General features: G+C 41.6%; 1 protein-coding gene across 2 annotated transcripts; it reads left to right on the plus strand.

The window, feature by feature from the left end:
* Window positions 1-5,165: 5,165 nt before the first annotated feature.
* Window positions 5,166-9,328, plus strand: chchd7 (coiled-coil-helix-coiled-coil-helix domain containing 7). 2 transcript variants are annotated; one of them, XM_068748046.1, is made up of 4 exons: window positions 5,166-5,436; window positions 6,635-6,694; window positions 6,771-6,869; window positions 8,878-9,328. In XM_068748046.1, the coding sequence occupies exons 2-4, from the start codon at window positions 6,641-6,643 to the stop codon at window positions 8,980-8,982; spliced, it is 258 nt and encodes an 85-aa protein (XP_068604147.1). In that variant the 5' UTR covers window positions 5,166-5,436; window positions 6,635-6,640; the 3' UTR covers window positions 8,983-9,328. The 2 variants fall into 2 exon arrangements, with proteins under 2 accessions (XP_068604147.1, XP_068604145.1); XM_068748044.1 differs by having other exon boundaries at window positions 5,166-5,423.
* The last annotated feature ends 11,797 nt before the right edge of the window (window positions 9,329-21,125 follow it).

The following is a 21,125-nucleotide window of genomic DNA, read 5'->3' on the forward strand; positions in this document are numbered from 1 at the left end:
AATGCCGTGCGGGAGAACAACGGCGTACGTGAAATATGTTGTCTGTATGTTAATTACAGTAAATTCTTTCAAAACACAAAACACGAGTCATTCTTCAAGTGTGCAAAAAATGTCATTCTGGATCCGATCCATATTAAATTTGGTGGTGAGATAGCAATCCCCACCCTACATGACTGTCAAATTCCATAAACATTGGTCAATAATCAAGCGATATATTGATGAACAAATTTTGAACTGCCATTGACTGCAATGTTACCGAAAATGTCAAACTAATCCATAATCCAGCATCTCTTCTGGATCACCACTAAAGTTTAATCAACTGTTCCTGATAACATTCCCAATATGTCTTGAAAATTTAATCAAGATCCATCCAGAACCTTTTCAGTTATCTTGCTAACAGGCGGACGGACGGAAAACAAACGACGGCGATCACATAGCCCCCGCTTTGGCCGAGTAAATATCATTTGCAGGCTGGCTCGGAACGCTTGTACGTCTAACCCAGGGGTGGGCAAACTTTGACTCGCGGGCCACAATAGGTTCTAAAATTTGACAGAGGGGCTGGACCAAGAACAGATGGATGGAGTGTTTGTATGAACTAATCTAAATGACATGTAAAATACATTACATTAAAAGATTTGGCATTTTACAGGTAGTAATACAGGGAAAAGGTCAAATGAATGTATAATATATAATATATAATAAATATAATATATAAGAATATATAATATTTGAAGAGTCAACTTTCACATTGTATTTTCTAACTTTTCCAAAATGTCTTTCCTTTCCTAAAATTTGTCACAACCGAAACACAAACTTTTATTAGAATAAAAATGATTATATTAACCGACTCATATTTTTTTCCATTTCATACTGTACAGAGTTTTTTTTTTAATTAATATATGTGGTTTCTGCATTAAAATTAATTTAAATGCATTTTTAGCAGAATTTAATATTTCTTTCTAAATGTCCCACATTTTAATGCTATCTTTCCTTGTAAAATGTTTAAAGTTGATCATATTGACCCCATAATTCATGCTTGCTTAAAGCACACATACACTTAACCAATCATTATCATAAAATATATATATATTACGTATATTTTATCTTTCATCTTTTATCGTATGGTGCTGCACTGTACTGGAACCTGAACCTCCAGATAGGATCAAGAAAATATCTACCTGCCAAAACACCTAATAATAATAATAATAATGCATTTTATTTATATAGCGCTTTTCGCAAATTCAGTGTCCGCAACAAGATGGTCTGCACATCCAACACAACTTAAAAATCACCTGTGGTAATCGTTACGTCATAATGTCATGGCTGACTGGTGCACACTCACAGGTCACTTTTGTTTTTATCTACACCCGTTTTATCTATTCATTAATACAAATTTCTAATCAGCCAATCACACGGCAGTGATTGGCCAAAGCAATCTGTTTCAGTTCAAACTGAGGAGGAGGAGGAGGAGGATGAGAAGAAAAAAGAGAAGAAGAGTAAATTGGCATGGTTGAAACTGCCGATCCTGCATTCACAGCCATCTTTTAGGTTCACAAACTGGCCCCTAGGAGGCACATTTCCCAGTCACAGTTATTTGAGGAAGAAATGCCTTCCCAGATGTCAAATGAGATTGGCCTGATAAAAAAGGCAACAGTACCTCAAATAACCATTTGTTATAAGAAGTATGCAAAATAACAATTCTGAAATTGGCACAAGGCATCGACCCTTGAAGCTGCAGCAGCAGCAGACCACACAAAGGGCCACTTCTGCCAGAGGAGCCCGAGTTACAATAGCCATGGCAAACACCACATACTGCCAGAGTATTGTTGCTGACCACGTCCACGTCTTCATGGTAACAATGTAGCCATTTCCCGACGGCTGCTTCACACAGATAAACCATTTCACAAACCTCTAATCACATCAAACTCTTTCTGGATCTCAGTTCAATAGAGCAGCTTTGGGATGTAGCAGAACAAAAGACACACAACGCAGCTGGCAAATCTGCAGCAACTTCGTGATGAGAAATCTCTGACAAATAGACAGAACCTTGTGGAATCTATGCCGTGAAGGATTAAGGCAGCTCTGTGAGCAAGATGCACCTAATTAATTCAACCTTTAAATAAAAGGTAACTTTTATTGAGAATTAATTCGCTTTTTCAATAATGACCTGGACCTAAGTCGCATGTTTTGAGTGGTGAGAGGAAGCCGGGGAACCCTAAGGGAACCCACGGGGAGAACAGAACTCCTCACAGAAAGGCAGCAAGTCGGATTTGAACCTGCAACCGGTGCTAACCACTGTGCCACCGTGCTGCTAATAAAGTGAGAGAACATCAGATATGAAATGCACCAGCTCCATGAAACATGTACAAAACACATTTCCTGCTGATATAGTTGAAGAGCAACTATATTCATCCATTATTCATATACATACATACATACACACGCATATACCCACGTGTGTATTTCTATACAATACACACGTGTAATTAGACATCTCTCTAACCAGTCAAAGCAACAATGACATTGCAAATATTTGGATGTGATAAAGTGGGAAGCGTGATCGACCCGTCTTCAGGTGTGGCCTGCGGTACTGCAACGCTGTTTCACTGCCATCTTCAGATCAATCTAAAGATGAGCTCGAGTGATCAGAATCTGCATTCTGTGTCGTCGGGTTTAGTGAATAAAGGTTAAAGCTATTTAGGTTAGGTTGAGACGTTCTCTGCGGATGGACCATGCCACTCCTCTGACCAGTCCATGTTACGGGTATTAGTATTATGGGCTGGTCATATTACTCTAAAATGTGAATATAAGGGGTATTAAAGCAAAATATGGGCGATTCCTACAGACATAACCGCTTTAATGGATATTCCTCTGCATAATATCTTAAAATAATTCCCTTTAGTGCCTCAACTTTAACTAATGTCCAGTTTATTTTAGTCTAGTTCCACCACTGAGAATTGATACCTGCAAGTGTACATAAACACAATAATTTATTATAATGAATTTTGCACTTCAAACAGAGCGCCCCATAGAAATGTCGTCCCCTCCTCAACTGTACATGATGAAATAAAACCATCCCATCTTCCATTTTTTAGTTCATCATCTTGGCATTGGCAATTCACACATTGCAAATTAACAGTCAGTCAGGGGGTTTGGGGTGCGGTGTGAGATTTGTGAGTGCGTTTTCTAAAAGAACACTGAGGATGATAACGTATTTGTGTGTATCAAATGATCATTTAGGCTTTGTTTTAACCTGATCTCATTTAGAGATGTATTATTTAACCTTAAATAGTTGAAAAAGATTTTTTTTTCATTCAAATAAATATTAAAATATATTAGGTAAAAATATTCATTTGAAAATTTGCATTGAGTGTAATTTATGGCAAGAATTTGTCAACAATTAATAAAATATTTCTGTTCTTGTGATTTTTGAGGACTAAAATCTAAATTTAATGTGAATGATGATCAAATTCAAATAGCATTTGAAGAAAACATTTTCTACTTCAGCCGTGACAATTTAAATAACACTGCTACCACTTAAATGCACTCATTTAAGTGGGAATAAAATCTCACCTGATTTTAAATTAGCATTACAAAAGACACAGAAATTCTTTTGACAGTTACAAACATTTATATAGTGAATTCTTTAAGGATCGTTCCTATTATAATTAATGATGCAGGAGTCATACCTGCATTTGTAGACACAACATCCTCACCTGCTTCTATTTGCAAATACTACCCCGCATCATGTTTCAATAAAGATGACACATATAGAAAATCCCCTTTAAGCCTGAGTAGCAGTTTCATATTCAAATAAAGCAAATAGCAGGAACTTGTTCCAGGACAATTTTCTCATTTCTTTTTCCATTAATCCAGATTACAGAAATATGCCATCAGCTGTGTATCCATCACACAGTTTACATCACATCAATAGAGAATACATGTGATGGAAGAAGCTTCTGATCTTAACACTGTCAGAACTTCCAGAAGCACGAAGCAGAGCAGAATGCGACTCATCCTCCAGGAAAGCTGTCAAATAGCACCGAACCAAACACAAGATAACTTTTAATCCGGGAACAAGTCAAATCTGAAACCCGATTCCTCTCCCGGAACTCTCCATTTCCATTTCGACACGTTATTGACAAACAATCGTTCGCCTTCAGAAGGTCCCAGTCAAACTGTCACGTGTGGACGAGGCGATCGATACTCGGAGTGGGCAAGGTGGAGAAGCACGCAGCCATCGAGCCGCTGGAAACTACAATCTGGCGTCTGACGTTATAGAAATGATGACATGTTGACGCGGCTGATGATGAAGAGTAAAATATGAACACAGAAAGAGGGTTCGTTAACGATAGTGATCAATACGAGTGCGTCGCACTGCTTTGGTTGTGTAATAAATATAAACTATATGTTCAACTTCAACTTTTCTTAATTCCATTGGTTCAAGTGTTCTTCAATGTTCGTCAACACGCACGCCACTAACGCGACTATTGACGGCTTCTCTTTGCTTTTTTTTTTTTAACCTTCGCTTGGTTCTCTCTGTGGTTTCTCCGGACTGGGTACTGATTAACGCAAACTTTCCCCCAGCTCACCGCGCTCTCATAATTTAAATAACCCCGATATTTTAATTCAAAACCTGAGTCATCACTTACTTAAATTACATCAAACTTACCCCGCGCGCTTCAGCATCCTTTCTGTTGACTTTTTCTTGACTTTCAACTATTTTCCGAATTTTTAATAATTTTTTTCTCATATTTTTTGCTAGACGCGGCGGGCCTGGAAATTGTTTGCTTTCCCGTCTTTCGAGCAGCCATTGTGTATGCGCTGCGATGCAACCGCACTAGGAATTAGCTACGCCCATTTGAAGTCCCGCCCACACGCGCTCTTTTGATTCGTTTAAAGGCGCTGTCCGATTCACCTCCACGGTAGAAGTAGTCTCTTGAAAAATAAATTAGACGTAGATTCGGACTTGCCTGATATGTTGTCATTCGCTGAAACTAGATTTGGTCCAATTTACAACAAAATGTAGACCTGCGTGCCAGCCGACGAATTCAATTGGTTCATTGCGTTGTCAGTCTCCGAACGTGGCTTTTGTGAGTTCTCATTGGCTGACGCTGCTGTCAGTAGCTCGTGACAGCTTCGGCTACTTCCGGGTGCGCTGTTGCGGTAATGAGAGTTCAGTGCCAGTGTAGCTTAGCGTCGTTAGCCACGCAGGCTACGGCTAGCGGTTAAACTTCTTCAGCTAGCTTTCACACGATTGAAAGAACGAATTGCATTTCAAAGAGCTGCACGTCGCGCGGATATCGTTTAGTGATTTTTGATCGATATTAAATAATTGAATAACGTCATCGCTGCGGATATTAGCGCGTTCGCAAGTCTTTGAGCTACAACCGGATGCTAGTTGTTAGTGTAAACTGTAAAAGGTATGTTTAAACGGTAAGTCTTAATCAGTGAAGGTCAGCCTGCTAGCCCGTCACAGCGCTGTGTGTGTGTGTGTGTGCGTGCGTGCGTGCGTGCGTGTGTCTACTGCTAGCTGAGCTACACGTGCCTTCATTGGTGCGTTTCCCATTTAGGGATGTTTTATAATCGACATTTATTTTCATTCCGTGGCGGCAGGTTGTCGAGCACATCGTGGGATTTGTCCCCAAAACACTTCAGCGTTTTCTCACTAAATGTTAATTTAGACATTCCGTCGAGGCACCTTCTGATAATTCTGGGAATTTTTAAGAATTTAAATGGTTTTATTCTGATGTTTTCATTCTCAACTTTCCTTTTGTCTCAGAAGGGTGTGAAACATGGCAGCGTGAGCCTCCTAAATACTTCTGGGTTCTCTGGCAATTTGGAAAGTATTTTACTGAGGAAGAGGCAGGAGGCGGAGCTAGAAGTGCAGGAGATGAAGATGCTGAGGTTCTCCTTGGGAGTGACCAGGTTGGACAGGATTAGAAATGAGACAATAAGAGGGACAGTGAAGGTTAGACATTTTGGAGACAAGGTCAGAGAGACCAGACTTTGATGTTTGGACATGTCCAGAGGAGAGACGGGCAGTGAGAAGAAAACACGCGTGATGATGATGATGATGGAGATGAAGCATGAATGACCGTGGCGTACACGGAAGTGATTCGGCACGCCAGTACGAGCGGAGTACATCGATACGTACAGTCCTCAAACAGAAGTATCTATCAAGAACACAAAGAAGGCAGAACTATCAAGTATGCGTTTATGTGAGGAACAATTATGGGGCGTCACCGTTCCAAAGTCTCTCCTCGCACGGCACGCCGCCGTTAGCGCTGTCGTCTGTCGTGAAGGTCAAAATCATAATAAAGCCACATTTTATTTTACAGTAATACTGTAATATATATAATATATTATATCGTTGTGTGTGTAATAAAAATATTCCGTTATCAGCGTTGATTTGGGCGTCTTTAGACGCCAGAACGGATGAAATAGTTTTCACTTATTTTATACGGGAAAAATGTATTTGACATCGGAGCGATTTGAGTTACGAACTCAGTCCAGCAACGACTTGTACTCTTATCAAGGTATTCCTGTACTACTACTGTATTACTATATAGCCTCAAACCCTGGTGGACAGGCTGGAGCGGTGACTCGTGGCCTGTTTTCTCTTTGCACGCAGATCCTGATGGGAAGAGCTCCTCAGAAGGTCCGTAATCGGGATACGAACCCATGCATCGATGTAAGCTGCCCGCTGGAACAGTCTGGTGTCTGAGGGTTGTGATCTGTGCTGCTGTTCAACATCACATCTTTTTCAGGAAGGTGACGCATCCCTGAAGTGTTTGGACGAGCACAACTATGACAAGAGCTGCTGCTCCGCCCATTTCCAGAGATATAAGAACTGCAGGAAGTACTGGGTGAGTGCATGAGACCAGAACCCTAGCGCTAAAACTACTCGGTGACGTTTTTGGGACACTGCCTGGTCAGTAAAATGACAACACTTGGATTTAACCCTCGCACACCCGTACGGAAAATGCTTTTCCCTTTGTGCAAATGTCTTTTTTTATTTTCCTAAAAAGTGCTATAAAAACATTCATTCATTCATCAGATTGTAAGCAGTTTACCTGATTTGCGTGTTTGTGGGGGTGGGAGGAAGCCGGAGAACCCACGCTGATGGGGGGGGGGGGGGGGGGGGGCATTCAAACGCTTGTGAATGAATATTTTTCTCACTTTCACCAAGTTATAAATGTTGAGCAACTTCAATCCTATTAATAACTATTGAAATTACATATTTATTTAACACTGTTGTGCCATTTTGTGAATATTAACCCATGTTTTTAAAATGCTCTATGAAATATTACATGCATTAAGTGCAAAATGTGTTTTTTGTTGCTCTTTAGACCCTTGGGAATGTCTAATTGACGTACACTGAGTGAATGTGAGGCTTAATTCTAAAGCACTGCGAAGGTGCAGACGGCGCTACATCATTGCAGTCCGTTTACCATTTTAACATTTACACTGAATTTTATGAATTATTTTTGAACAATGTGAATATATCGAAGAACTTATAAGATATCGCATTATAATATTAGCCGGCAAGCTCAGCCAGTCGAGCGTGAGACTCTTAACTCATTCCGTTTTCACTGAATATTATCGACCGTGACAAACAACAAACGTACCAAATTAAATATTAAAGTATCTTCTTTCATCAGGAAACAAATGTGTGTTCCTCCCGTTTATCTAGAGATATTGGCCGTTGAAGGAGGCCGGATTCGCCCAAAACTACCAGCTTTTTGTTCAGAGCAACATTTCAGGCAGATCGCTGACTTTGACGCTATTTTTTACTTTCGTGACGCATCAAACATCTCAAGAGTTGCTTACTTCTAGAAAACAACAACACTGAGAAGGAGCTTTTGATGTTGTAATAACAGCCTGAATATAATAAATGCGAGCTACCTGCACGCCTCTCCCTCAGTCAATAGTGTCCGACACTCGGAGGCGTCCGTGTGAAAACTCACCCAGGATTTTAGTTCCGCACGGAGCGCTAAAATCGAGCTAGTAATAAATCTAATGACAAAAAATGCATAAAACTGAAAAACCGAAACGGTACGCAAGTGGACTGAACCGAACATTCAGAACCGTAACGGTTCAATACATCGCGTGAACCGTTACACCCCTACTGTATAGCATGTTCACCTCAATCTGTTATCAACCTATATAATATGTATATTATATCAATATCGCTCGTATAGCATGTCCACCATATTATCTGTGTAGATTTTAATTTAAACTGTATATTTGCCTAAACATTCTGTCTATTTTATCTACCGTATTTTCCGGACTATACGTCGCTCCGGAGTATAAATCACATTAGTCAAAAAAATGCGTCACGAAGAAGAAAAAAAACACAAATAACACAAACATACCGGACACCAATCCATCTTGTGGTGTATGCTATACGTAGCATACTCGCGTAGCTTATTGTGTATGCTATACGTAGCATACTCGCGTAGCTCATTGTGTATGCTACACATAGCATAAACCACGAGATGGATTGGTGTTTGTGTTTCTTTATGACACACACTAACAGTAATTCAGCTACACAATAGGAACATGTTGGTTAATGAGGGACGCTGCAGTGTTAGTTCGGGCTTAGCGCTTAGCTCGTGGCCCTCCACGCTTTCCTCACCTCTGTTTACGATCTCCACGCCGCCGGCGAGCGCGTGCATAGACGCTTTATTCTGTAAATGTACCTCACACTCACTCATTTACGGAACAAGTGAAGCCGTTTAGCGGCAGCATCTAGAAGCTGCACGCGTCTCAAAGCAACATTTTGCTTCCACACCTGCTCGTGTCTCGGAGCGCTCGTATGTTGAGGTATTACTGTACTTGTGAAGTAAACCTTTCGTGTTTCTTTCCTCGTAGCACAGCGTCATGCTGCAGAGGAGAGGAGATGGCGTGAGGCCCGACATGCCCACCGCTGCAGAGAGGCAGGAGTTGCTTGACGCTATTGGAGGCAAGCCCTACTGAGAGCCAACGGGGCCGCCGTGAAAGTCCAGTGTGCTGAAGGGCGCGACCGCAGGCCGACGCCTCCTGGTGGTCCTGCTGCAGCGTGGGCTGGACATCGATCTGTGTTGATGGCGTGTTGGTGGCTTATGATATGATGGAGAAGAATCAGAATGGTGAAATGTGTAATTTATTATCTATTGAGGTTTATTCACAATCTAAAGTGACTCGAGAGCAGTGGGATTTGAGAACCTTCTTACCAGTGTTGTAATTATGGGAAAATTCATGTACTGAAAATCTCACTTTCCCCATGTTTCTACATTATTCTGGTGATTTTGGGTCCTAGCAGCAAAATAAACCATCCAGTCAATCCTGCGTCGTTTGGGTCGGTCTGTAATCTCCTCCTGAGACACGTGTTCTGGGCGCGTCCCACCGGGAGGAGACCGCGGGGAAGAGCCAGGACACGCTGAGGACACGGACGAGCTGGACGAAGCGGGCGGGGAGGGGAAGTCTGGCTTCCCTGCTTCGGCTGCTGCCCCCCCGACCCGACCCTGGAGATGGATGGATGATTCAAAGCATTTTTATTCCGTCCTGAGATTGTTGGCGGGTCGTCGTGTGTGTGTGTGTGTGTGTGTGGGGGGGGGGGAGACACCCTCCCCCTGACTGTGCTCCACACGTCCAGCTCTTCCTCTTCCTCCTGCATGAGTCGAAGAAGAAGAGCAGAGTGGATCATGTTTACTTTTTGTGGTAATGTTCCAGTGAAAATTGCCAAAAATGTTTTTGTGTGTGCCATAAACATTGCCTCACGGGTTACCATGGCAACACTGCTGCGGCGCGCTCGTACTTCTGCTTCTTCTGCGTTTAGAGCGTTTCTGACAGAAATGAGGGACGCTGTCCTGCAGGATCTGTTTGCTGTTTGGACCAGAGTCTGGCGCAGATATTTCATAGAAGTGTTTTGGAACTGCATTAACTTGTGCAAAAAGTGTATAATATGGGACCTTTAAGAATTGCTTCCCGACGGCTGCATTATGTGTACTGGTATATTCCACCCGTAATAATTAACATGATAAAATCTGGCTGTGTCGAGGATGAAATCTAAAACTCTCACCCATCCATCCGTAATAAAATATAAATGTGTTGGAAGTCAATGTTTTTTTTTTTTTGTCATCTCCATGTTTCTTTATGGGGATCATGTTTTGCATGAATCTATCGGGTCTCTGCCATCATGTTTGAAAAGTTGAAAATGACATTTTTACAGGTAAAATGGTTGAACTGAGATCAGATCACAACGTAACGACGTTACCAAGCGATGTCAAAGGTTGTTACCGAGGAGGAACGCTTCGGTGTCCGTGGTGCATGAGAAGCCCTAACATAATCTGATTGGTCTGTGTTGTCATGGCGAAAATGGCAGAATTTACAAATGTGAATATTTTTCCTCAAAAATTAAACCTCAACATCACAAAAATGCATAAATGTGTTTTGCCATGTCTGTGGGATTAAACAAACTAATTGGAGTAGATGTACCACTTTGTTTTGTCTAACGTTTACTTAATTTGGTTGTAAATTTTAAATTGATTTCACACAAAGGCAAATGTATCAAGGTCTCGTTTGGCTAAAATTGAGGGGATTTTATTTGGCTAACTTAAACTAGCATTTAAACTAAGGGTTCCAATTCTGGTAACTTCAGTAGTTTGGATCAGGACTGAAGTTGATTTTGGTCCATAAAGTACTTTACTTCTTCTCACTCCTTTTCGAATATACATTTTTAATGTTTTGCTTTTTTATTTATGAATTCCAAATAAACTATTCAATTCAAGAGGGATGTAAATTGAACTGACCCTGAGAGCGTTTGAACCCAGGGATGAAACACGTGCCCCCCCCCCCACCCCCATTCTCTCCCGCCTCACCGACAGCACCAGCTAACCCCCCCCCAACCCGAACCGGCCGGCTACGGAACTGCACCTGTGTGGATCCGTTTCTCTGGACAAAGTTGTTTCAGGTATTTTTAGTGAACAGCCGACGCTAACCTACATCCATGTGGAGTTAGCATAGCCATAGCCGCGAGTTAGCATAGCCGTAGCCGCAGGAAGGTGTGAATTCAGGATTCATCCTTTACATTGAGCACCATTAATGAGTCTGTGCTACGCTAGCTGTGGGTGGTGTGAATAGAACAGCAACTGCTCTGCTTCATAGTAACATACCGGTAGACGGTAGTACATTATAGTCATGAACTCGCGTTCTTTAGATGTATTTGGCTCCATCCGTGTTCCGATTCCTCTCATAAAAATACAGCGCTTGTATCGGGACATGCAGATCAATCAGCGATTGTTTGGTGCTCTGGATTAGTGTTCAGAACTATTTCTGTTTCACATTGGAGAAAACAAATTACAGAAAAAGAACCATACAAATTTCTTTTTATCTACTCACAAAATAAAACTCATAAAATAGCTTTTCCATTTATATTTTTGTCGAGTGCAACCTAGAATACATCACTGACACTACTTCATCAATTTATTGTAGCCAATATTGCAATGCAAAAAGGAGGTACAGACAGAGGTCCAATGGCACGATGATATAACGAACCTCTGAAAGGATGGCAGTGGAACCATGAGCATGAAGAATCCTGGGGAGACCTGAGAAAATTACTCACAGCAGAACCGGTTCTGAGATTCTATGACTCAGCAAAACCCATTAAAATCTCATCTGATGCTTCAGAGTGGGCTCGGAGCCGTTCTGATGCAGAAGCCGCTCAACGACTGCCCACTGAGAATCCAAAGGACGATGATCAGGCTGCAACGCGTCACACTTAATGTGACGTATACGGGTAAAGCTGAAGTACGCTGCTGATACATTATCCAGAGCTTGACCCGAAAGAGCCCGAAAACGCCAAACTGGATGATGACGAGAAAGCTTATGTGGATTTCAGTGCACTGCCTGTCCCGGGTGTGAAAATGCAGCTCTTAAAGACTGAGACGAACAAAGACGACACTCGTAAAATGCTGAGCAAAACCATCACAGCACTAGATTGCTCACCTGCCATCCAAGAATATTGGAACAGCCCTACCCACAATTCAATGGGCTAGTGCAGGGGTCAGGAACCTATGGCTCGGGAGCCAGATGTGGCTCTTTTGATGGCTGCATCTGGCTCGCAGACAAATCTTTAATTGGAAAGGAAATTGTTTCGTTACGTACTTTCGTTATGTAAATTGTACTCGCTATGAGGCAGCGATCAGGAAGTCCGGCTTATAAACGGCGTTCTGCTCACTGGGAAAGGGACAAACGGCGATTGATAGCGAGTCGATCTGCGTTCAAAATCAGTGTCAAACCAGTAATCTCAGTGGGAAAGTGGCAAACGTACATGTCGTTGTGTCTATCTATCTATCTATCTATCTATCTATCTATCTATCTATCTATCTATCTATCTATCTATCTATTTATCTATCTATCTATCTATCTATCTATCTATCTATCTATCTATCTATCATCTATCTATCATCTATCTATCTATCTATCTATCTATCTATCTATCTATCTATCTATCTATCTATCTATCTATCTATCTATCTATCTATTTATCTATCCATCTATCTATCTATCTATCTATCTATCTATCTATCTATCTATCTATCTATCTATCTATCTATCTATCTATCTATCTATCTATCTATCTATCTATCTATCTATCTATCTATCTATCTATCATCTATCTATCATCTATCTATCTATCTATCTATCTATCTATCTATCTATCTATCTATCTATCTATCTATCTATCTATCTATCTATCTATCTATCTATCTATCTATTTATCTATCCATCTATCTATCTATCTATCTATCTATCTATCTATCTATCTATCTATCTATCGCCTAGGCAGACACTGTTCAAGTGGGGTTTCTGAAAATAGTGGTCGATGTGCGCACGTGCAAGTGAAATGAGATGTTACTTATACTTATCATATTGTTATTAAAGATATAGGTACGACCTGAAAACGGATCTAAATTGTACTTGGGAGGTAACCCCCTACACAGCAATCACTGTCTAACCAAGTTCTGCTTTTGTCCACAGACCTTGGTGCCCATCTTCATTGTTCTGATGGACGTGTTTATTGATCTGTGCCGTTCGTTTGGGTAAGCTATTGTTCAACTTCGCCGGCCTTCGGTCAAAAATGGCCTCTTTCGAAACGCATGCAGCAAGGGATTACAGGCACATTAAATAATTCAAAAGCATTTTGAGAAAATGTCTTTTAGCAACAACGTTGTTGTATTCTTTAATTATGAAAAGCAGAAGTTTCATTTCACGAACGGGGGACAACCACAATCACAACATATATATATCAATAGCATACTTGTACCAATGGTACTTGTTTTAGGTACATCACCCTCTTTGTAATAACAAATGTCAGTTGGAAAAATAGAAATCACTGTGTTGATGTTATCATCATTATTAAGAAGATACATTTGTTGACAGAGCTGGGAACAGAAAACGTTTCAACTCGGAACACTTTGTTACTGGACAAACATGAACTAACTGATGGATGTCATTGACAGCAACCAGTAGAGGTCAGCAATACACCTTCGTACAGTTCACAGTATCCAAAGAAGTAGAAAGAGCGCCATTAATCGCCACTTGTGCTGTTACATCTACTGCAGTCAGCATACTGCAATAAGTTGTTCTATTTGTTTCATCTCCAGGTTTTAGGGATGATTGAAACTTGTATACTGAATAGAATATTGGTGAAGCACTTCTCCAGTAAGTGAGTAGCTGTGCGTCATAGCTGGGCGTATTAGAACTGCTCAGCCATCATCAGGAACAGTGAAAAATCCCAATTATCTCTAAAATTAATACTACCTGTTAATTAATCTCACTATGATTTCCTTTTTTTCCTCTTACCTTTTTTTCTGCATTTTATTTTTATTGCGATTGTGACCGTCACCTGCCCTCTTGGCAGACTAGCCTATTATATTTTATTAAGTTTAATTTTCCTGCTTTGCGCCATACAGGGCTGTGCACACCACAGTGAAACATGAAACGTATAACGTGGACAAACAAAAAGTGACAAATACACAGTGTTCTGAGGAGAGTACAGTGCATTTATTTGTGCTTCTTGATTCTATCCCTTTCATCCAACCATAACCGAGAGTTAAGCCAAAACACCAGGTTCTCATCGGTCTCTAGAGGAAAGTCTGGATCATCTCACGATGATTTCCATAAGTTGTTGGTTTTCAGTATCACCCAGAGAGAGAGAGAGAGAGAGAGAGAGAGAGCATATTTGGACTTTGACAGTTTGCAAGTGATTGCTATGGGAATAAAATGATGGATTGAGGTATGAGGTACTTAAGTCTAACGGTGCAGATAGATTATTCTGATATAAAAAGCATGGTCAGAAATATACTCTCACTATCCGAACTTTCATCTAAGCTTTATTTCAGAAAATCAACATTTACATATGGGTTTACCTCAGTCCAGCTAACCATGGTCACTGTCCGTTGTGTAATCTACCAGTAAACTCTGACCCTTTACTCAGACTACCTGTCTGGATAGCATCGCTGCTGCATGCTGCCAAACGCTTGAGGAGTGACCGCTACCGTCGAAGGAAGGTCTACAGGCTCCTGCAGAGGAAACTGGTTGGTACTCATTGGTATTCATTAATGAAATATATATATATATGTTTATTGTGAACGAAATCACAATAAAACTTATTATGAGAAATGTTCTTTTAAAGACCCAACAACAACACAGGACATAACAACAAAGCGGTTAGGAAGAGACAAAGTGAGAAAGAAAGCATATCAATGGAAGAAGAAAACGTTTGGAGAATGTGAGCCCGTTAAGATATTCCCGAGGTGTTCCCAGGCAGCCAAGAGACACGGTCTTTGCAGCATGTGCCAGGTCTTCCTCGAGGCCTCCTCCCGGTGTGACATGCCTGGAACACCTCCCCAGGTGTCCAGGAGGCATCAGAAATGCCCTAGCCACTTCAGCTGACTCCCCTCGATGTGGAGGAGCAGCGGCTCTTCTCTGAGCACCTCATCCTGTCTCTAAGGGCCAGCCACTGTGGACCACTTGAATCCGGGATGTTGTCCTTTTGGTCATGACCCAAAGCTCATGACCAGGTGAGAGTAGGAACGTAGATTGGCCGGTAACTGAGAGCTTCATCTTTTGGCTCAGCTCCTTCACTACGACAAACGACTGTATCATTGCAGCTGCTGCACCGATCCGTCTGTCAATCTCAAGCTCCACCCCCTCCCTCACGCATGAACACGACCCCAAGATACTTGAACTCCTCCGCAAAGACTCCCCACAACCCGGAGAGGCTAGACCACCTCTTCCCGCAGATTTTGAGGTGCTGATCCTCATCGCCTTCGCTTCACACTCGGCTACAAACCACCCCAGTACACGCTAAACCAGTAGTTCTCAAATGGTGGGGCGCGGTGCGATGTGAGGGGGGGCGCCCGTGACCGCGGAGAAAATGCTTTTCTTCCCGTACGAGATTAAAGTGTAATTGCACATCCACTCCAGTAGTTGGCAGTGGCGCTCTGATTGTCAGAGTGCGCGCAGGGAGCATTAGCAGAAGAGCGTTTTTAAACAAACCTTCAAGAGACAGCGCAGAGAAATATTTAACGGAGTAAAAGAGAGACGGAGCGAGACGAAGATGATAAAAACAAAGTCGAAAGCAAAGACGAGGAACTATGACATAGCGTCCGTTGCGCTTGGCTTCACCGTGACTCCGGTGGGAGAAGACCGGACTTCCTCATTTGGCTAAAAGCACAATTCTTTTTTCATTTTGGTTTTGTAGGTTAAAGTGTTTTATATTTTGCGCTCCCTAGTTAATGTTGCTGATCAATTTTAATTTATTATTATTTATTGATGTTATTTAATTTAATTTATTATTTAATTGTATAAATTGTAGTTTAAGGATTAAAATTTCAGGCAAATTGATGCACTTCAAGTATTTTCTGTTGCAGACTAAAAAAATGGTAATAAAGTTATTATTTGTTGTAAGTTAATCGATATTGCTTTTTCACATTTCTTTGTATGTTAATAAGGATACAAGAGTGGGTTTTTTTCGGGGGGGGGGGGGGGGGGCAAAATGTTTTTTTCTTCCTAGGGGGGGCGCGACAGAAAATAATTGAGAAGCACTGCGCTAAACATCCAGGCTTGAAGGAACCAACAGGACAACGTCATCCGTCAAAATCAGAGATAAGATTCTTTGGTCCCCAAACCAGACCCCCTCCGATCCCTGGCTGCTTCTAGAAATTCTGTCCATCAAGATTATGAACAGAACTGGTGATAAAAGACAGCCCTGCTGGAGTCCAACATGCACCTGGAAGAGGTTTGACTTTTGCAATGCGAACCAAGGTGTGTGGCTAACATGAGAAAATGAAAATCAGTTGTGAAGGAGGATTTTTGATATTAACTGCAAAATCAAGTTAATCAGGAGAAACAGGCCAATGCAATGCACAATGCAAAATAAAGATAAGCCAAAATATGAACGGAACTAAGTGAAACGTTCCTCTCCCACTGACTGTAACCAGTTCCACTGCTGGGTTTGTCTTTGGTGTATAAAAACGTAATCTCTGCAGATAAATATATACATATATATAGAAATGTTGTGCGAAATGAAAAATGTTCTCTTGTTTGTTTTAATATTTCAAAGGAAGATAAAAATTGAATTTATCAAAAAATATTTTATACAGTATCTTCTTATTTGATACTTAATAATCTGCACCGAAATGCCGGATGTATCAAATATGATACAAAATAAATCTCACACAAGGAAATTCATATTTTAAAATCTGTCAGAAGCAATTAATACGTGTTTCTAAAAATAAAAAAAAAACTTTCTGGAAAGTATTTTATGGCTCAGGCTTTAAAAGGCAGACAAAAGAAGTTATATTCTCACCACACCTTCATTGTTCTGCTTTTTGCCCCCCTTTCTCTAAGTAAAACCTTCCTCTTTTGTTCAGGTCTTTCACAGAGTCGGTGTGAAGGAGGGGGGTCCGTGTCAGCCCACCTATGTTTACCCCAAAGAGGTGAAAATGTTGCTGCGTTCTGCCTTCTCAGAGGACGTCTGTGACTACCCAGACCCCTGTCATGATCAGGTATTTGCTCCCTTCACAATGTATTTGATCCTCGAGGACATTTTAATGAAGCATTAAAAATATCCCTGACTATACTGGCATCTTAGCTCTATATGATTTATTATGCTGTCAAAATAATAACAATATGAGTAAAATCAGAAAAAAATCTTTTACATTAGTTAAATCTTTTTATAAACTTATTTAGCATGTAGCTCGCCATTGTTACGCTTTAGTCTAGTACACCGGCAAAAGAAAAGCATGCTCCTCGGAGGGTTATATCAATAGAACGCACGCATTGAAAGATTATTGTCATTAGTTATTATTTAAATATATATTATATAATGTCTAACTGCCTAATTTTGTCTTTCCAGGTGGTGTACATCACCGTAGAGGATCTGTATAATGTTCAGCTCAACTAAAGCATATCACTGTAGTTTATTTTATTTTATTTTATTACCTGTGTCTATATTGATACCACACACGTTAGATCAGTAGAGTTGTGTAGTGTACAAATTAATGATGTTAAGGATGTTATGAGTTCAATCATGAAGTGATTTAGTTTTATTTTTAGTTTTATCTTTCGTTTTATTTGTTTCTGCGCTGAATGTCAGTAAACAACGAGGACCGACACTGACCACTGAGTCTCACGCGTTCATCTTTCATCTCACTGTAGTAGTCTATGATGATGATGGTAAAGATTTAAGATTTTCTTTACGAAAGAAATAAATGTTAGTCTTTTGAAAATTAACTTGACCCTTTAACTCATTCATACCTGCGGTTTGCCCTATATTTCAAGACCCACAGAATATTCTGACTATGCAAACACTGAACCGAACAAATGAAAGATTAAAGTCTCATCTTTCATCGGGAAAAGAAAGTGTGTTCCTACCTTCTTCCGTTCTAAACACATTTGCCGTTAAAGAGAGGCAGAAATCACAACAGTCTCTGTTCAGACACACATTTCCCGCTGATCGATTACTTTAACCCACATATGTGGCTCAGGTTGAAGTGGCAGATGTCTGCCATCTGCTGGTGTGAAGTGGTAACTACATGAGCCCCCATATTTTGCTTGTCGCAATTTTGCAACTTTGGCACTGAAGGAGTTAATGGTCAGGTCATTGAGCAGGTGCAAGCATACAAGTACCTCGACTAAATCCACACAGGGAACTGCAGCAGGCGACAACCGGCAAAGAACAGTTTACATTCCAATAAATGTGCTTGTAACGGCTTTCCGCTTTCTGTAAAGTTGCATTGCTGCCTATTAGTGTGCAGGAACTTTGGGATTAATGAAGTATTCTGAATCTGAATTCAGATGCTGAGTAGCTGGAGGCACGGACATGAAGCTCGCTGACGGGATAATGTGGCGAAGGTGTGGATGTAGAGAGGAGGTTTACGAAGCAGGCCGCCTGCTGCAGGGCAATGGAGCAATCTGGGCATAACAGAACACCTAGCAAGGGAAACCAAGGGAAACGCAGGCGAGCCATAACAGACTGCACATAATCCAGGATCTCTTCTGGATCATCTGTTCCTGTTAACATTTCCTGAAAATGTCATCATGGTGATTGCATAACCGCCGCCTTGGTCACGTAATTCACGTAATTAATCTTGAAATTGTTTTGCAGAGCAGACATGTTGTTTCCTCTCAGATTATCACTTAAGAAATCGACTTGATTTTGGTCTTTGTGTTTAAAAAAAGAGTTGATCGGTTCCTGACCCCTGTTGTAGGCATATGGCTCGGGAGCCAGATGTGGCTCTTTTGATGGCTGCATCTGGCTCGCAGACAAATCTTTAATTATAAAAAAAAATTGTTTCGTTACACTCCTTTGTGAAAGAGCAAACCGGCGACTAGAAAGCCGGTTCGCTATGAGGCATCGATCAGGAAGTCCGGCTTATAAACGGCGTTCTGCTCACTGGGAAAGGGACAAACGGCGATTGATAGCGAGTCGATCTGCGTTCAAAATCAGTGTCAAACCAGTAATCTCAGTGGGAAAGTGGGAAGCGTACATGTCGTTGTGTCTATCTATCTATCCATCTATCTATCTATCTATCTATCTATTTATCTATCAATCTGTCTGTCTATCTATCTATCTATCTATCTATCTATCTATCTATCTATTTATCTATCAATCTATCTATCTATCTATCTATCTATCTATCTATCTATCTATCTATCTGTCTATCCATCGCCTAGGCAACGCAGATGAGGCAGAGACACTGTTCAATTGTTGTTGCTGTAATTTCGCTGTCAAAAATAGCGGTCGATGTTTGCACGTGCAAAAGGGTCCGCCCAACGGCCTGTTGAGAGATCAGGAAATAAACTTCCCTCGTTTAATCGCGTTGTCAATGAGCTAATTTTAGAAACCCTTTTGAGAAAATAAATGAAAGGGAAAAAAAACGAGGAGAATCGTACTTTTCACTTTGTAGTCACAAAGAGATCAGCAAAACCACGCAGCGCCAGAAGTTACATGAATGTTAAGAAATATCCATCATTGGTTAGAAACAGCATAACAATGTAATTAAAAAGAATTCAGAGACTTATTGTACTTTAAAAGTGTTATTACATAAATGCACACATTTACTTGTATTTAGTTTTAAACATATTTTATGGCTCTCACGGAATTACATTTAAACATACGTGGTGCTCATGGCTCTCTCAGGCAAAAAGGTTCCCGACCCCTGGTCTACAATATAGCGTTTTACTGATTTCTGTTTTTTGTGACAATTAAAATTTTAAATTAGCATGAATATCGGAAATAGCAGTAAAACAAAATGCAGATAATTTGTCCTTACTGTGCACACACACACACACACACACACACCCTGAGAGTAGTCTATTATCCTGCATTGCCTCCACTACACGTATCCTGATGCTCCCCCTCCCCTTTCTATGAGATAGGAGGTTGTAATAGCCCTGCCTCAACTACTCTGGTATCCAGGATACAGTGACACATTCTACATCCTGATTGGCTGCCGGCTTTGCAAGGGTGGGCACGAAAAAAGGAATAGAAGGAAGGAGGAAAAGGAAAAGAGAGTGATCCTGGTAGTCAGATGGATGGCGGAGGGAGCACAGGCTGGGCACCATTTTAACAGGAGCTCTGCGGTTGCCAGAGACTAGAGGAATAGAAGAGGAGTAACACGGGAGGGGAGGCAGACGCAGCTGCATGTGTGGAGGCTACAGTGAGACGAAAACACGGAAAGATGAGGAGGAGGAGGCGTGAGCTGGAGAGAAGCTGCGTCTGTCCGTTTGGCTCTTAGCTTTGCATCCTGACTGACAGAGACGAGGAGCAAGAGGTAAAGACGGAACTCTAAGCTAGAGGGGAGGTGTGTATTCTATGAAGTAAAGGAGGAGGTGGGATACTCGGCAGGTAACACACAATTATCTTCACAGCGAGCAGATTTAAACACGCCGGCACAGATAGGCGCCCAGCCCCCCCGCTGGCAGGCCGGGGAAGCGCGGAGGAGGAAGAGGAGGAGGAGGAGGAGGAGGAGGAGGAGGCCAAGGCATTGATGGCTCGTGGCGGTGGTTCTGGGAGGTGGAGCAGGCAGAGGATGGGGTTCTTCACCACCGTGCTGCGCTGCAACCTCCCCCCAGAGGCACAGCAGGTGGTGGTGTTCTTCATCATGATGCTGCTCATCATCATCAATGTGGTGCTCATGTTTCTCCTGGCCTTCCAGTAGCGTACACACACATAAGCCATGGCTCGGTCGCTCTCACATTGCACACCTGTTCCCAGGTGGCTGTAAAGGCTAAATAAACGGAGACAGAGGCATCGAGGAGTCAGGGGCAACGATCCAGGGGCAACGAGTCAAAACAGGTGCAGACACCGGGAGGTGGGCGTGTTCTGCGTGTATTTGCGTCATCACGTAAAGGTGAAGTCTTTCCCGTTGACGTATATGAGCTTTAAAAGATTTTTTTTTTTCTTGCATCGCGATTCATAATTGGTCCAGGGACGCCGCCCTCGCCCAATAGGAGTTAGGCCAGGGGTGGGCAAACGTTTTGACTCGCGGGCCACAATGGGTTCTAAAATTTGACAGAGGGGCCGGACCAAGAACAGATGGATGGAGTATTTGTGTGAGCTAATATAA

The sequence above is a fragment of the Brachionichthys hirsutus genome, chromosome 14, assembly GCF_040956055.1.
Source record: "Brachionichthys hirsutus isolate HB-005 chromosome 14, CSIRO-AGI_Bhir_v1, whole genome shotgun sequence".
NCBI classification, from domain to species: Eukaryota; Metazoa; Chordata; class Actinopteri; order Lophiiformes; family Brachionichthyidae; genus Brachionichthys; species Brachionichthys hirsutus.

Bases quoted from the DNA above. Each gene is read 5' to 3' on its own strand.
- chchd7 (XM_068748046.1), top strand. From the start codon at position 6,641: ATGGGAAGAGCTCCTCAGAAGGTCCGTAATCGGGATACGAACCCATGC. The intron at 6,695-6,770 runs GTAAGCTGCCCG...CATCTTTTTCAG, and splicing joins ATACGAACCCATGCATCGAT to GAAGGTGACGCATCCCTGAA. The intron at 6,870-8,877 runs GTGAGTGCATGA...CTTTCCTCGTAG, and splicing joins AGAACTGCAGGAAGTACTGG to CACAGCGTCATGCTGCAGAG.